General features: G+C 44.8%; 1 protein-coding gene across 4 annotated transcripts in view; it reads right to left on the bottom strand.

The window, feature by feature from the left end:
- The window catches only part of FANCI (FA complementation group I), a 714,639-nt gene that overhangs the window by 686,264 nt on the left and 9,355 nt on the right, over window positions 1-19,020 (bottom strand). For all 4 annotated transcript variants that reach the window (XM_069222692.1, XM_069222696.1, XM_069222693.1 and 1 more), the window contains exon 2: window positions 459-558. In XM_069222692.1, the coding sequence (XP_069078793.1) occupies window positions 459-542 (84 nt within the window). In that variant the 5' untranslated portion in view covers window positions 543-558. The remainder of the gene's footprint in view (window positions 1-458; window positions 559-19,020) is intronic.

Here is a 19,020-nt window from a genome sequence, read left to right as displayed (position 1 = left end):
TTTTGTGTTTGCAAATTAAATAAAATGTCTTATCATTTGTATATGTGTTTGAAGGAATGTATTTTATGTGTATTGTTTAGTGGTTCAAATCATCAACAGTGTTTAGGCCTGGGTCTCCGGCTTTCAGCAGTGACTAAGTGGGGTCCCCGGATTCCAATAATGATTCAGTGGGGGTCCCTGAGTTCCAGTAATGATAAAGTGGGGGTCCACAGAAGTCACAAGGTTGGGCACCACTGCTTTGGAACAAGAAGATAGTGAAAATGAGGAAAAGACAGACACAGGGGACAGTAAAGGGCAGAAGGGTGTAAAGCAAGCGAGGGAAGTGAGGGAAACAGACACAACCAGGAGTCAGTATAAAGCCACACAGATACCAACAATAGCATTCACTTGTGATTACTGAATGATAAACGGTTCTTTCGTTTCTGGTGAGTGGATTATGCTATTTATTATTATCTTACCTCTCTTTCATTAATACTCTTCAGATAACTCTGCAGTCCTGCAGTGTTTTCCTCTGCACCTAACGACAATATTTTCTGTTCCATTATAAGGCACTGAATGCTACAAGAATGTAAGAAAACAGAACAATGACTAATTAAACATACTTGCTAAATCCAAAAACCTGTATTACAGTACTTCAAACTCAAAGCTTGCGTTAAAAAAGCAGACATACTCACTGCAGACTAATAGTCAGGGAGAGAGGAAGAATATAACCTTTAAACTTAGCCTCAGCTAATAGCTTCTAAATTGTAGCATCTGGTATGAAATGTAAGCCAAATTCTTCAGACTGTATAGAATGGAGGCATACATCCCATGCAAATTACTGCTCCAATTACTGATTGGCAATTTTCATTACTCCAAATCCTAGTGTTCTGCATCCCAATACTTAAAACTGAGGTTTGCCTCTTTCAGACAGATAGATCTACCTGTTGTAAGTCTAACAACCAAAAATGTAAAAAACATACCTTAATTAATGGAAGTGGTTACTGCTTGTCAAGTCTGCCTTTAGAAGAGACCGCTAACTCATTAAAAAACCAAGCAATGCCTCCGACTCTCTAAACTGGTGTTTAACATTTTCCATTCTGTGGACCCCCACAGACTCATTAATGGAATCCAGGGACCCCAACTGAGTCACTATTGCAGTTGGGGACCCTCAGCCTAAGCAATGTCTATGATGTTCTCCTCAAAGCAATACACAAAAATACAAAAACAAGTATACACCAAACAAATGCTCACATTTTGAAATATTTTGTCAAATATAGAAAACGTTTTCACTGTTTTCAATGTTGCTTCCAGGGGTCCTCAGACTACAGGTTAAGAACCATTGTTCAAGGCAAACTCCCAACGGGGTGGAAGGGGCTATTGGGAGAAGCAATTAGCACAAATGACAACATGAGGGAGCGGCACAGAGGGGAGGAAAGCAACAACATTTATTATTGACTTAATTTCATTAATGGTTCTTTAATAAACTTTTCCCAGGAAGAATATCAACCTTTATCTTGTTTAATTTGGAGCACTTATAATACTTTTTATTTACTCTTCTTCTTTAGGTCCTTCTTTCTTTGTTCCTTTCCTGCCTTCTTTCTTGCTTACTTACCTTCTTTCAATCTTTCATTTGCTCTGTTTCCATTTTTGCCTTTTTTACTTCTTTATTTCCTGCTTTATTTCCCTTTTTCATTCCTGCTTTCCATTCTTTCCCTTTTCTTTCTTTCCTTCTTTCTATTTTTCAACACAGTGGAAGGAGCAGCAACATGGGGGGAGGGGCAATACAAAGGGGAGGAACAACACAGAAGGGGAGAATGAAACAACACGGAGGGGGGAAGCAACGTGGAGGGGGCAATTAAGTGGGGGGGCAACTGGGGGAGGTAATCATGTGGGGGAACCAACACAGGGGAGGAAGCAACACAAGGGGTGGGAAGCAACACAAGGGAGGCAACAAGGTGTGCACAAAGCAACACACAGGGAGGGAAGCAACACAAGCAGGGAAGCTACAGGAGTGGCGGCGTAGTAACACAGGGGACACAGGTGAGGTGGAGCAACACCAAGGGTGCAGAGAAGAAACACAGAGGTGGGAGCACACAGTGGAAAAAGCAAACCTGGTGTGAAAAAATGAAGGAAAAAACAACAGCACCGTAGACATGGAGAGTGCTGTGAAACACATATACTCTTGCTTGAAAAATGAACACACACTGAGCTGCAAAACTTAACTGCAGTAATGTGTCCATGCTCATCAATAAGAAAACAAATAAATGAAACGGACATACCTCTATGGGTCATGCAACCTTTTCTACAAATTGCCAACTCTGTCAGTCCAACAATGGAGGGTTGAAGGCTGTAGTACCATGGGGGACTTATGTCCCTGAGGAGAATTCATCACCTGGGATGGAGCTATAGAGTATTTCTCCCTGGGTTCGGGACAATATCTTCAAAACATAAAAATCTTAACTAGGGCCCTCATTATCTGGCCGATCGTCCCCGCGGAGATGTCCCAGTCTAACACCCTGACGACCCTACTAACTAAAGGCATCAAAAAATCTACTTTCCCACTCGCTGTGGCGAGTCCTATTTTATCAGATTCAGTTACTTTTAGGACCTACTCCCCTCTTCTGGTGAGTTGGCAAAATATTTGGTGCAAGAGAATAAATAATTTTAATTGAAGTACAAAAACAAATAATTGTATTGATGCTTGTTCAAAGTTTTGTTTGATACGGTTTGCCTGGCGGGTGCTGGGTAGCTTTAGCCTCTGGCTGGTTTTGCTTGCCCATCGTTTCAAAAGCATATAATTCAATATTGTTTAGCATCCCCAATTCTTAAATTGGACGGAAATCTGTGATAAGTGCCACATCAGAGATCCAGATAGATTCCCCTATGTTCTAGCACGGAGTATGTTAGACCAACTAGGTCAAACTACCAAAGTTTACAACTCCCAGGAAACAATTTGGTAAGTGGAAGCCCAAGACTAGAAACATGGTGCATGGCAGACAAGGAAAAAAAAAAAATCAGCTTTAAAGTTTCTACAAGAAAGGAGCTATTTGTGTTCACAGAGTAAACAATTTTATTGGTTACCCTCCCGATGTCAAATAAAATGGGTAGTCCATGTTGGGGTTTTCCTAAAGCTTAGGAATGTGAGTGGAGAACTTTAGAAGCTCACGACACAAACCATTTCACTTTACTTGCCAAGCACATTGTCAATAGGATGCATCTGCTTTACCAGCAGACAAGAAAACTTCCATAAAATTAATTATTTTAATATAACAGTGGAGCAGAGTCTCCCAGGACACATTCCCGTCAAACTACAGAGGGAGCAACGGTCAGCCATAGCCATTGCCCTGACATTTCACCAACCTGCGCCTCTACCACATTCAGACACTAACTTCCCCGCCAGCGAGGATAGCAAGGATACAAGCCCTTCTCACCACCCTGAAGTAGCCAAAGATCCTCGGGTGACACCGCATACAGTCAGCAATATACTCTGAAGCATCTGCCACTCATGTCAACAGAAGTCTGCCACTGCTGCCTGTACAATGCGGAGATGGGCAGGGGCCTATCCCCGTCTAAGGGAGGGAGACCCTGTGGCCGCCGCGATTATCGTTCCCCTACTGTGCCCACCTCCACATGATACTTGGCTCCAGCTGCCTGGATGCATGGCACACTAGTGGACAACACAGAAACAGGGCAACCACAAACATTGATCCCCTGCTGCCTATCCAAAGCACCGCCCTATCCCTGTTATTTCCACCTAGGTCACTGCTTGGCACCCCCCCCTTACAGTGTGTTTATTTAGCTATTATTTCAATATGCACCCAGTTGCAGCAGGTCCCTACAACTTTTCCAGTTTTGTTTTCATGTTAATGCAGTTACTTCCCTTGCAGCACAAATGTAACAAGATAGCTGCCCAACACTATACGACAGAAGGAGGCAGGAAATGGGCAGCCCGGGGAAGGGAGACGACGTCAGGGTTCAGTACTACATATCCCTAACATATGGCACACTGCCTACAGACACAATTCTTGACCCTCAATGTTAGGTTCATGCACACAGCACACTGCCGATACTCAGTCTACTCCTATGTTAGAGGGCAAAATGCACGTTTCCTCAAGGAAACCCACCTCATACAGCAGAGACCTACAACCGCTACGTAAACGCTGGAGAGGCACTATATATGGCACCACATACTCTGCCTACACACAGGGTGCGCTGATCTGGCTATGCCCTGGCATGCCCCTCCAGACATTCATCAATGTAATCAATAGTGAAGGCAGGAATGTCTTTGTGGAGGTCCACTTAGATGGCAACCAGGTGCTCCTGGGCTGTGTCTATGGGTCAAACTCAAACCAGTGCGGCTTCTGGGCATCCTTGTTTTGGATCCTGACACAAGGGGCGGATATCCTGTAGATAATGGGTGGGGATTGTAACAGCGTCCTTCAAGTCCATCTAGGCAAGTCACACCCGTTTCTCTCACAAGCACCTGCACATCTCCACTCCGCACACTGAGTCCAAAATTGGGCATTACAGGATGCCTGGAGAACACACAATCCCACTCTTAAACAATACTCACACTACTCTGCCCCTCACGACTTATATGTTTGCGTTAATCGATTCCTGTGCTCTGCCTCCATCCTAACACAACTCAAATAGTCGAACTACCTCAGACATATCCTCTCCAATCACCCAGAGCACATCATAAACGAGGACTGAAGCTCACCACCTTTCCGGTCCCCACTTCGCGTCTACCCTGGGACATCTTAGATGACCCAACCTTTTGCAACTCTCAACTTGCACATATAGGCAGATACTTTACAGAAACTCATGCAGCAGCCACCACACGTGCAACTGAGTGGGGCTACTTTAAGGTGGTCACCAGTGGGGGTTGCATCCAGGAAATAGTGAGGGTACGGAGAGCGCTACACAGAGACCTGCTAAAGACAGAGACAACACTGGCAGATCTTGAGTAGCAGACCCAGCATGATGCCGAATTGAGCGCCGACTTGCCTACAATTTTGCAGCCTACACGGCTTGTATACATTCAACTGGGGATAAGCCAGGCCATCTCCTAGCGTGGTTGACGTGCCAGGAGGTCAGCAGACCTCCAATTAGGTAGATATACCCATGCCACAGCCCCCTCTTACGTTCACAACATGCTATAATTCAAGCATTTTACAACTACTACGTTGGTCTTTATCAGGCAACCCCTACTGTGCACCCAGCAACGGCAGTGTCGCTCCTGACGAACCGCCCGTCCCCAGCATCTCTGCAAGATCTCAATGCCACCATCACAGAGACAGAGGTGAAAAAAATCCATCCATGAGTTAACCAAGAATAAAACGCCAGGTATGCACGGACTCTCTCTGGAATACTACAATCTCTTTTTAGTCCACCTGGCACCTAAACTGGCTGACATATATAATGAAGCCCTTGACAATGAGAAGTTCCCACTGTCTCTTACAGAGTCCCTCATCTTCTTTCTGTTTAATCCCAGTAGGAACTCTATCCACCTGTCTTCATACAGGCCAGCAGCCATTCTAGGAGCTGATTAGAAAATACTAGATAAAATGCAGGCGGATTGCTACCCCTAGATACTACCTAACCTCACACATGCATATCAAAACAGTTTTGTCCCCAATCGCAGAACATCCAATAATCTTCGATGATTCTTCCATGTGATGACCAGGCATGGTTGTGATTCCCCCATGCCGCAAGTTTGATACTAGACCTCGAAAAGGCATCCGACATGCTGTCTTGGGTCTACCTTGCCAAACTTGGCATCTCCTAGCGTACACAAGGCTCTGTACACCGACCCATCCTCTTGGGTATCATTCGGCTGCCTAATCTCTGCTCCTTTCCAGGTTGGCTAAGGTACCTGCCAAGGTAGCCCTCTATCTCCTATCCTCTTCATCATCGCCATGGAACCTTTAGTCATCCGTTGCTGGGTGGCGGAAGAACAATGAGGGATCCTGTTAGATGGGACGACCCTGACGGTGTTTCTATACGCCGATAATCTAGTTTCTACCTTTGAAACGTCAGTGTTGGTGCGGAGGTGATATATGCAACCCTTCAGGATTTCAAGGGGGTGGCGGGCCGGTGAGTGAACTAGACAACGTCATATGTCTCCCCCCTCTACCAATATGACCCACCACAAGAACTCAGACTAGGCGGCACCCAGCTGAGTGGGCAAGGGAAAAGGTTCCCTATCTCGCAATCCAGCTATACCAGTCACAGAACAACTTATACAAGGGGAACCTGAAGCGGGCGCTCAGAGCCCTCAAAACCCAGACTAAGTTTTGGAAGCGTCTACCTTTGCCTATAATGGGCAAAATTGCCTTATCCAAAACGGTCATTCTCCCCAGTCTATTATACTACTTCTTCAATGTAATGGTCCACCCACCCACACTATTCTTTTGAGACCTGGACCCTATGCTATGGGGGCTGATTTCGGAAGACAAGTGGCACGAATAGCTCTCGGCAAACTCCAAATACTAGTGTGACAAGGCAGGTTGGGAGCGCCCTCCTTCAAATTGTATTAACTTGTGGCCCAACTCAGTGGGTATCTCACTGGTTGGCAGGCATTAACTTATATGAAACCAGCACCAGAGATGGGATTTTGCCATTAGATATCCTCTGCCAGCTCCTGCTGCCCACAGCTAAACTGCATTGCTCGTGGTCTTTACGTGTCTGGGTATCACGCAGATGTCTAACGCAGATTTTCCAACTGACACGCAATGTCCAGCTGTATGCTCTTGTGATTCCCCTTTGAGGCCTATTGAGATTCCTTGGGTTCTTCACTGTTAAGGACTTAACCGTCTAGCACGAAAAATCCAATAATACAATAGGAAATCTATTCCAAGACCAACATCTGCTAACATTCAACCAGCTGCAAAACGACTTCGATATCCCTCCTGGTCAATTCCTTATTTACTGCCAACTACCGGCAAAGTGCTGCTTCTTGTGGCACACAGTTCACGAGGAAACACACTCCCATGCTGTCATACACACAGAGTACACTATGGGCTCCAGACGACACCTAATTATATAGCTGACCAAGGACATCCAAGAGCACATAGGGGTTTCTCTAACACCCCTCCGGCAGATATGGGAGGATGATATTGGGAGTCCACTACACAATTCAGACTGAAAAATGTCATTAGAATCCCCACAAGGTATCTCCCGAAATGCAAGATTTAAAAGCATACAATACATGGTGCTAAACAGGGCATATTTAACACCGCCCAAGCTAAATCGCATATTCCAAACAGCTTCCCTCACATGCCCTAGATGCCAGTCCAACACTGCTGACTAACACATACTCTGGTCGTGTCATACCCTAACGCACTACTGGCATGTTATCCAGGATACTCTTGCCGCAGTCAGTGAAGTCCCTAACCTGAACACATAGGCAGCGACTGCCCTGGTGATTTACAAACGAGGGAAGAACCACATGGTACTGGCTCGCTTCGCAAGCTTAGCCCTACTACTTGCCAGACGGATCCTTATGCTGCACTGGAGGGCACCCCAGTTGCTGGCGCTCACACTCTGGCACAAGGCACCCCTCAGTTGGGGAGAGGCTGAAAAGCACCAGTCTACATGACAAGGATGTGTAACGCCTCTGCGAAAGACACATAGCAGCGGCATGGGACACCAAGCTTACACAATTCTGAGAATTGGTGCAAAAGGATAACCCTCCCCCCATGACGGTCTGACAAAGAACCACCCAATACGCTATTCCTGCCCCAACCCTTAGCCCTGGGAGCGACCGTGCGTCCTGCCCCATACACGCCACCACCTCAAACGGCCAGGAGACAGCCCGCTGCCAGTAACTGCCCAGTCACTGACCTCCAGCACCCACCAGTTACTGACCTCTTTATCATACTACACATCACTCACACTCGTGCTGCTGCATAGTGAATCCCCTAACCCCCCCCCAGTTTCCTTTCTGGAGGTACACATACTACAAGGCCAATCACTTGAGTTCCAAGTCCCATAGGTCACAGCCTAGACCCACACAATCAGCACACCAACTCTAAGTCCTGATAAGGGTCCACTTCAATGTTATAGCACCTGGATCCAACACCCTTCCCATGTTACTGACTGGTCTAGAACTCAAGGATTACCATGTTATACCTGAACTCTAACAGTTGTATTGCATGTGACAAGGTAACCAAATTGCATTGTGATAAAAACCTCAAACCTTTTTTAAAACAGTGGGACAGAGTCACTAAATAAACAGAAAGCATGGCTTCTTTCAGTATGTATATGCAAAATGTGGTATGCGGACTTTGTGCCGCTTTTGTTTATTTTTTGCTGATGGACATTTTGCTGCCTGCACTGAAGCTCCTTATTAAATAGTCCTGCAGTTGGAAGTGGTGAAATGCCTGTGGGCTGGGTGGGGAATAGTGCACATGTACGTGGGGGAAACCCCGTAAAAAAACAGCAATCACCTCAGGGCAAACACAGGCGTTGAAAGTGTGTCAGTGTTTGCCCCAGGGTGAAATGTCTGCAGAATGGGTATCTCATTAGGATAAAGTACCATGCGTATGCAAAAGTAATATTGTTCCCTAAAAGAGTTTATTGTGTGGCAACTGTCATATAAAGATGTGCATTTGAGGTTATGAGGATCCATGTTTGAATAATACTTCTTAAATATACAAGCAGTGTGAAATAGAAATAGTAATATAGAAGAATAACATGGGCGTTCTATGGGTTATTGAGGGGTACTACACTATGGAGTGTGCTGTGTTTTATGCAAAATAATTCATGTAATTTTAAGGTTGTTTTAGTTCAATCAATTTTGAACTCAACAGGGCACATACATGGCAATAATTGAGGTGTGAAATGGATTCTTTGAATCAGACAGTTCAGCAAAATAAACATACATAAGCAATTAGGGATCAGATGCATGGCTGCAAACCAGACAGTGTTTATTGCCCGGGCGGCCCCAACAAAAGGCAAGCAAAGACAAAGACATTGCCTGTTTAGGCCTTGTAGGGTCTGGAAGGGCTTTGGGTCAGAAGCCCTGTTCAAGTGAAAATTATAGTAAGATATAATGATGTGCCTTACCCAGCATCCCATACTGCCTATTCCCACAATAACACCCAGTTGTAGAAAACCCAGACACTCACACAGCATTTGCACAACACAATGACCCAACCTCTTACACATCCCACTAACTACTAAACAACCTCAAACAAAATAACACACATTCCAACTTATGCTCATTAACGCTCAATCTACAGAACTAGAGTGTCTGCAGTGCTACATACTGCAGACTGTATCTCCTTGAGCGAGCTTGATGCCCTCATCACAAAAACATGGTTCACCAGTATATTTTCGCAGATCCAGATGCTCTTCTTCCCACAGACTATTGGCTACAGCATCCATTGTGTGGACCGTGTACATAGAAGGGAGGAGGCTTTGCTGTTATTTTATCGGTCCTTCTGGTCCTGCATGCTAGGCAAGCAAGTAACATTCAGTTCCAGTTGAACCCTCCTCAACCGCAATGATACACTCAACATGGTACAGTATGTCACACAGTCAACACACTCCAAAGCCCACAGACATTTTCTTTTTCACATCATAAACAATCCAATGCAAACCATCCAAACCCTTGCACTGGACCACTTTGCCATCCCTATCTATCGTCCTGATCAGCATAATACCAACAAACCAGGATCAACACAAAAGACAAGAACAAACCTTCAGATTCTTCAAAAACTTCTCCATAGGTAGCCTAATGCTTGAACTCATCTCTCTCCCAATCAACTCCACGTCTGACGTCAATACTCTTCTGAACAACTTCAACAATTTCTTTAGAAAGCTGTGAGAACATCCACACCCAAATTACAACAATCAAGTGGTATTCTTAAGACCTTGCTGACAATAAACAAGCCATCCTCAGACAAGAAAGAAGTGAAAGAAAACAGAACTCCTGAAAATCTCTTAATACTGAAGTCCCTCTGTGCAACAGGCAGACAGCTCATCACATCAGCCAAAACCAAGTACTATACCATCACCATCAATTAATCCACCAAAAGAAGCAGAACAAGACAATCAAGCACTGCAACAACCCCCTGCTGGTCCCACCTATTCCTCATTCCACAGAAAAGTGAAATTCCATCAACCTCTTTTTTATTAGTTTATTTATAGCTTTCAAAGTTAAAAACAGTGCCACAAGAAGAAATGGATACATGTTCGGATATGATACATTTAGAAGTTACAAATTCATTGGGTGTTATAGGAGGAATAAAAAGTACTCGCATTACAAATCTTGCTACATAGCGTGGAGAGGCACAGGACAAAATCAGTTAGTGCATGTTGGGGGAAAGAATTACAATAACAAATCAATTAACAATGGTAGCAACCGGTATCAAGTCAATGGATCACACATGCATTTGGGACATAAGGGATGAATGGGCGCTGACTGCATCATCAGGTAGTCTTGAAACGAACCCCACATATCTTTGGGTCTGCTAAAAGGTGAGAGCATTGAATACTATACCGTTAGCTGTTCCTGACAAAATGCCATATCTAGTAACCATTCTCAAACAATGAGCACTCATCCCCAGCACCAAGAGCAGGCCAATCTACGTTTAGCAAAGAGTAACATCACAGCTAGTAGACGGTTATTATCATCTGGCATATTCGATGGGAGACAGAGTAGTGCCAGCCCCGGTAAAGATAGATACATGATTTGCACAAGGGAAGACAAAATGGCCTGTCAATAGGCTAGTAATGGGAGATAGGATCAAACAAGATGCATGAAATCAGCCCCCCATCATGACATCTAGCACATTTGTTGTGATCAAGTAGTTTATATTAGCACAATTTATCAGGCGTATAATAGGTCTAATGCAAGAACTGAAAATGTATAATGCGGAGTCTGCCATGGGGGGGAGGGCAGGAGTGTTTGTATCTGGCTGCACACAGTCCCCAATCCTTATCTGACATGGGTTTTTCCAAGAGCAGACTCCTATCATTTTGGCAGGTCGGCGGTCTAGACTCCCAAACTGCTGGTTAGGGAACTGCATAAACCTGAAGTACAGCCCACACGTGCATCACTGCATAGGTACCTGCTATTGATGAAAGTGGCCATACCTTTTTAATTTGTGCCACATCGTTATTGGGTTTAGAATTGTGTAATTTTACCTCACTATTCGGGGCCTTTGTGTTCTTCGGTCCGCAGCCATCTTGAGCCGTTTGATGCAGGAAGAGTATGCCCACACTAGCCTCACTTCCACTGGGCCAATAGATTGCCGCCATTTTGGCAGGTCTACACTCCTGGTCTGCTGGTCAGGGAACTGCATAAAACCGAAGCAAAATGTGGATCCACAGCAGACGCAAGCAGTGGGCGAGCCCATCTGCTCCCTTCCGCATCCAGATCTCATCCAGCGCCAGACCCTCTGCCCATTTTCCCACCCATGCTATTCCCTTTATTACAATGGTGCTCCGTTATAATTGAGAGCCATTGCTGATGCTCTGCCCTTTGGGTAATAACAATTCATGCCACTTATTTGATCCATCTATGCTTAAAATTAGACAAAAATGTACAGGCTGTGATGTTATATTTTTAAACTCCAAAGTTAGCTCAGTAGTAGCAGCTGAGACACGTAAAACATCGACTATAGACTAAAAGATAACTACTTCACAGGGCACTCTTATGACAAATCACTGATTAAAAATGAGCCGGAATTTTGTGAATTGTTCCCGACTCAAAAGCTGGATTTGGTTTTTCTTACTGACACTTGGGCAGATGACAGCCCGGGCCTAGACCTACTATTAGTCCTTCCCAATGGTTTTGCAATTCACAGGCATTATAGAATAGGCAAAAAAGGCCGCTGACTTGCGATTTTGTATCGTAATACCTTATCTGCTACATTTATGCTGGTCAGTTGTACCTCAAATAGTGAATTACTCTCCTTTAAGCTTGTTCTTACCAAAAACTCCTCGTTCAATGCAGCCATGATTTATCACCCTCCAGGCCCAAGGGCTCCTTTTATAGAGTCAGTCTGTAATTGGCTGGACACTAGAGATGATTTTGCCAACTATACTATTCTAGGTGACTTTAATTTTCACTTAGAAAATAATCTTGATAAAGAGTCTGAAACCCTTATAGATTTGATGAATAGTCTAGGGCTAAAACAGCTGGTCAGTACTGATTCTCACTCAACGGGTCATAGACTGGATGGGATTTTTTCTGGCGACACTTTGCTGTTGTTTATAGACCTGTTACTGCTCACATGGTTAGACCATCATGCAATGATGTTTGAAATTGCGACCTCAGTCTGCCTCTCTAAATCTACAGCCAAGCCATTATCTAGAAGATCACGCCCTGGTATAAACTAGATCCGATTGAGCTAGCAGAATCCTTGGAGACCTCCTTCTCTACCACCACCTCCGGCCTTGATTATGCGACCTCAACGTAAACAACTAGCCCAAGAAAAAAAAACATCACTAATAAAAGAGCCTCGTTATCACAACCCTGGTTCTCAAATAAAGTGAGAGAGTGCAAGCAAGCTTGTAGGCAAACTGAGCATAGATGGAGGCTCAAGTATGACAGCTCGGAAAAAGACCTTTATAAAATAAAAATCAAAGAATATAAAGCCCTGATAATGGTGAAAAAAACAGCATATTATACTAGTGAGATAACAATGGCGCCAAATTCAACTAAATAACTTTTTGGGACAGTGAGTAACTTGAATGAGACAAAAACCATGAGTAACCAAGCATTGTACAATTCTATTGCATCATTCTTTTCATTTAAGGTTGAAGACATCTATAAAAGCTTCACAGAAACTAGTACTTCGGCTTCTTCTATATCTAAGCACGCTAAATTGGAGGATGATTTAGAAAATCTATAGAGTCTCCTCAGTCCCCGCCATCATTCTCATTTTTATCTTCTGATCTAGTCAAGGACCTTCTCTTATCAATTAAATCAGGTTCCCCATTGGGCCCTTGCCCCTACTAGGATTATGCATCTGCCCCCTAAGGTGCTGGCCAATCAACTGGCAGTGATATTTATTTATTTAATAATATGATCTGTAAAAGCTATTTTCCTAAAGCCTGGAACATAGCATCTATTCTTCCTTTACTGAAGTAACCAAATTTGTCCCCTTCAGATCCCAGCAACTTTCAGGCAATCTCTCATCTTCCTTTTCCTGCTAAGATCATTGAAAGGCCTCTTAAGGAATTGGTCAAAGTGCTTGAGATCAATGGCCTGTTGGGCCATGCTCCATTCAGTTTTAGGTCTGAACATAGCACTGAGTCAATGCTAATAGTGGCCTCAAAAGAACTGAGAACCATCCTTGATGCAGGATCGAATGCAGCCTTGATCATTTTGCATTCAATACGGTCAATCATAAGACTCTGGTAGACAGACTGTACTCTGCGGGCAGCAGAGATGCTGCTCTGGCCTTATTAAAATCATTTCAATCTGACTGTGCGATTTGTGACGCTGGATGACTTTTCTTCTAACTTTTTCACACTACCATGTGGCGTTCCATAGGTCTCTTCTTTGACTTCCACGCTGTTTAGTTTGTACATTAATCCTTTGATTACATCTATTAAACAGCCAGGTTTCTCTATCGTAAGTTATGCAGATGACACTCAGATAATCGTTTTGGTGTCTAGCAATCCAGAAATTTTAGCCAATAGCTTCCTTGGATGCATGCAGGTTATCAACAACAGGATGCCCAATAATTGCTTAAAGCTTAATTCTGGAAAAACTGAAGTACTATTATTGGGCAAAAATACTTCCTTTTGGTCCCCTGTTTGGTGGCCACAAGAATTAGGTGCTCTGCCTATCCTAGTATCCAAAGCTAAAAATCTTAGTGTTTTCTTTGATAAACTGACTTTTGAGTAACACATTAATGTGTTGACCGTCTCATCTTTTTTCCGCCTAAAAAAGTTAAGGAAAATTTGGTGGTTACTGCCCTTGTGCTCTCGAAGGTAGATTATTGCAATGCACTATATATCAACTTGCAGCAGGAACTTTTAAATAGGTTACAGGTTTTGCAAAATGCTGCTGCACGTTTGGTGCTCAGAATACCTACATATCATTCAGTCTTGAGCGCCCTAACCAAACTTCACTGGATGCCGATACGCAAGCGGTTAATTTTTAAGACCCTCTGTATCACTTTTATCGCTCTAAATGGTATTGAGCCAGAATACCTGAAACACAAATTTACGAGGTACCATCCATCCAGAAAGTTGCTCTGTTCTTCAGCTTGTAATGGTGTTCCCAAAATAAAAAATAATAATACAAAAATTAATTGGGAAGGCAGAGGTTTTGTCTATGGTACAGCAAAATAATGAAACTCTATGTCCCTTTTCCTTAAGGCCAGCTCAAACCTTAATGCCTTCAGAAAGGGCCTGAAAACACGGTTCTTTAATCTATGACTTCTTGACCTCTGCTAACACTGTGGGCTTTAGCTCTTATTCTATAGCAAGCAGAGCCTAGCGCCCTCAGGTAGCAGTTGTGCTATATAAATAATAATTTCATTTAATCATAGCCAAGCCCTCTGGGCACTTCTGGGTGTCTCAGACTACAGCGGAGTAGAGACGAGAGAGGCGGCGCTTGGGTGAGGACACCGTGGGAAGAAGGGTGAAAGTGTTACCCTCGGCTGGGGCATCAGGAAACTCAGGAAAGGAGTCCTGATGTTTCACATGTATGCGAAAGAAGGTAAATTAATCAAATGTATCCAACGGGTCATTAGTGCTGATGTTTAATTTGTCACAGAAATGGCCATCAGGAAAACAGGTGACACATCTTAGTCACCCACCCCCAATCGGATCATCCACTGGGCTGCCATTTGCTCTTGTAATATTTGATGTAGCGTGGAACTGATAATAAGCTGCTTTGGGGAGTACAGCGTTTCATGGCTCAGCCTAGCCTGTATCCGGAACCAAGCCTGTTGCATAAAGGCACTCATATTTATGTCACTCAAAGACTGTTGCAGAGACTGCCTAATCAATGTTGAGAGCGAAAGGGGATGAACCTGATCATACATATGTTCCCATTGAAGGCGGGGCTGGCCTCCGGCCCAGGCCAGGTACACCATCAAGGATCGGATAGTAGGGATACAACTGCAAGGAGGGGAAATAGATATATTCAGAAACAAATACAGCAGTTGCTAGTGGACGATCGTCTTCATTATAGCTATACGCCCCGTTAGAGAGAGAGAGGAAGCTTGACTCATCCACAAACCTGGTATTCCAAATTAGAAAGCACCACTCCATAATTTTCAAGTATTGGTTTACTAGTGCTCATGTGAATCCACAAGTATTCTGAAGTATCTGTAACCCAAGACAGGGGCCGCAATAAAGGGCACACAATAGTGACTCGGGTAAGTGGGAATAAAAACAATTTAGTCCAATTATATTTGCAACGTCCGATAGCACCCTAAATAAGAAAAACTCATGAGTAACCGGATCCAATTTTTCCCCTGGGTTGCTAAGGTACAGTGATGTCTGCATTAAGGGAGATGATAATATTGTGGAGCGAGAACGCCAACCCCCTTTGTCTTTGGAGTTGGCAAACCACCAATGCTAATTGCTCAGTTGCTATTGCATAGAGGAGAGGCGACAGTGGACAGCCCTGATGGGTACCCCTACCGACTGGGATAGGATATGACAACAGTCCGTTAACCCGAATGAGTGAAAGGGGCTATGTAAAGCAGGTGAATCAGCCGTTGAGAAGGATCCAGGATCCCAACTGTACGCACAATTGAAAAGTGAAAGGGCCATTCAAGAGAAACAAATCCTTTAGTGGCGTCCAGAAAGACGCCATTGCCTCCTTGTCCGGTCCCAGTTGATGCAAAAGGCCATGTAGAGTCCTCAAGTTGTGAGAAGTAGAGCAGTTAGGGATCAAACCAACCTGGTCAGGCAATATTAAGTTGGGAAGTAATAGGATTAATCCATAGGCTAACTCTTTCGCCAGGATTTTAGTGTCAGTATTTATCAGGAAAAGGGGACAATAAGAGTCTGGAGACTCTGGGGGTTTGTTGGGTTTTAAAAGTGTTATTAGAATACTTTCTCAAACAGAATGGGCCAAAATGCCAGAACTCAAAGCTTTCTCGTAGACTTCAGATGGGAGGCCATCACCTCCTGGGGTTTTACAGGTATGTAACCTGCTGATGGCGGCTCTAATCTTATCAAGTTTCATAGGCTCAGCCAGAAAGGTTCTGCGAGGCCCATCCAGCCAAGCTCAGGTGAGCTGGCTAAGTTAGGCTGTATAGGCCACTGCAGTGCGCATACAATGGGAAAAGTATAACTATGCATAATATGCAGCAAATTCTCTCCTAACATCCTCTGCATCAAAGACAATTGTGTCATCATCACGGTTCATTTGAGTAACAAGGGGAGGACCATTCCACCGTCGCACCACTCGGGCCAGTGTGTGGCCAGGTCTATCCCCTTCGTCATATATGCGCACAGTGTCACATCTGCATGAGTGTTTACACTCTCTGTCTGCCAGTTCACTGTATTCCGCCAGGGTTTTCAGAAGGTCTGCCACTAGACTCAGTTGGTAGGCAGCCTATGTTATGCGCTAGGAGGCACAGGCAGTGCTCTAGTAGCTCCAGCTAACACCAAAGACCTTTACGGACAGAGAACTGTTTGGAGATGCACAACCCTCGGATGAATGCTTTCAAAAGCTTCCTATTTTGTGCCCACTTAATCTACCAAGCCCTTGCTGTTCTTAAAAAAAAATGGCTATGTCTTGTTGAATATTCAGGCAGAACACAAGATCCAACAGTGCCTGAGGGGAGAGGACACATGCGAAGGTGGCATGCTTGAAGGCTGGGAAATACAAATTAAGGACGACTGAGGAGTGATCCAATAAGGTTATAGGCAGATGCTCGACATGCGTAATCCAACTGCAGATGTCTGGAGTGCCCAACCAGTAATCTAGTCACACCCAGGATTCATGGACTGTTGAAAGATGTGTACCCTCCAGGAGCACAAGGTGACAGATCCTCCAAAAGTCCAGTAGGTTATTCACCAGCATAAGATCTCGGAGCACGCTGGCCACAAATCAATGAGTGTGGATCTCAGGGTTAAAACAGTCTACTGTGTGATCCAGAACAAGGTCAAAATCTCCACCCCAGATAATGCTGCCAGGAGATAAACCCTAGCAGTGCTTTCAGACAGTCCCGACGAATTATGGATCATCTACATTAGGTCCCTAGATATTTATAATGGTAAAGTGTTTCCCATAAATTATCAGCTACAAGATGACATATCTGCCTTGTGGATCTGAGATCTCCACCAAGATATCCGCTGGGAGTCCCCTTCTCACTAGCAATACTACCCCCGGTATATGTTGAGTAACTTGAATATAATCTATGGGCAGCCTAGTTGCCGGCAAAGGAGGCTTGGGTCTGGGGGTTAAGGTGTCTCTCTTGTAGTAGGGCAATATGAATGTCATGTTGCATTAGATAAGCTGCGTGGATCACTTAGCCCTCATATGTTCCAGGTGATAAGATTGACCACAAGCAGTCTTAGCGGGAACTGGCGGCATGACGAGGCGTAAAATATAATGCATGGAGAAGCCCATATGATCCAAATTTCCAGGGGGGCTTGATAGAGCACTCTCCACTCCCACACAATCTTTCAGGCAGACGGTGAGGAAAAAGGTATATCAGGAGTCAACTGACAAAAACACTGAACTAATTAAATGAAAATAAAACAAAAAAACAACCAGAAATCCCCCCTGCCTCACCCCATCCCTCGCTAACTCCACTAATCACTTCTACCACCAGTGAATACACTAACAATAATAACAGCTCTTGGAATGCAAGAACACAAAAGTGAAGACAATTATTATTTGTCAAAAAGAACCAGAATCACTGCACAATCCACCACGGAGGGCCTGTAGGAAAGTACCCTCTTTTTAGCATGGTGTCCCCCACTTTTTGCCTGTTGTCAGTATGTTTTGACTGTGTTCACCGGGATCCTGCTAACCAGGACCCCAGTGACTCTGCTCTCTCCCTTTAAACTTGGTTGTTTGGACCATAAACACCCCACATTTGGTATACTGGTGCCCCCTTATAAGTCCCTAGTATATGTGACCCAGGTACACAGGGCATTGGGGCACCAGGGGTTCCCCATGGGCTGCAGCATGTATTATGCCACCCATGGGAGCCCATGTAAAATGCGTCTGCAGGCCTGCCATTGCAGCCTGCGTGAAAAGGTGAATGCACCCTTTCACTTCAGGTCACTGCACCAGGTCACCTATAAGTCTCCGCTATGGCAGGCCCTCCTAGCCCAGGGGGCAGGGTGCAGGTACCAGGGTGTGAAGGCACGCCTGCATAAACAGAGGTGCCCCCACAAACTCCAGCTCCATTTTCCTGGACTTCATGAGTGTGGGGGTGCCATTTTATGCGTGTACTGGACATAGGTCACTACCTATGTCCAACTACATAATGATAACTCTGAAACTGGGCATGTTTGGTATCAACTGTTGCCAGTATTGGGTGTATGATTCCATGCACTCGGGGGGCTCCTTAGAGGACCCCAGCATTGCTCCTACCAGCTTTCTGGGGTTTTCTGGGCAGCCCACGCTTCTTTCTCCCCTCTGACGGGTTTCTGCCCTCCTGCTTGACCAGCTCAAGACCAGGAAGGCAGAACAAAGGATTTCCTTTGGGAGATGGGGGTAACACCCCCTCACTTTGGAAATAGGTGTTACATGGCTTGAGAGGGGTAGCCTCGCAAAGCCGCTGGTATGCTTTGAAGGACACATTTGGTGCCCTCCTTGCATAAACTAGTCTGCACTGGTCTGAAAATGGACACTCCCCTGTCCATCACCACCTCAGGGGTGGTGCCCAGAGCTCCTCCGGATGGCCCCTTGATTCTTGAAGGTGGGCAGAGGCCTCTGGGAACATCTGAGTGTCCAAGTCAGGCAGGTGACGTCAGAGCCCCCTCCTGTTAGGTGGTCACCTGGCTAGGTGACCAATCCCCCTTCCAGGGCTATTTAGGGTCTACCTCTTGGGTGGGTCCTCAGATTCGACCTGCAAGACTCCAGCAGGAATCCTC

This window comes from Pleurodeles waltl, chromosome 3_1, assembly GCF_031143425.1.
Source record: "Pleurodeles waltl isolate 20211129_DDA chromosome 3_1, aPleWal1.hap1.20221129, whole genome shotgun sequence".
NCBI lineage: Eukaryota > Metazoa > Chordata > Amphibia > Caudata > Salamandridae > Pleurodeles > Pleurodeles waltl.
The sequence above is the reverse complement of the archived record's forward strand: the minus strand, read 5'-3'. Positions and strand labels throughout refer to the sequence as shown.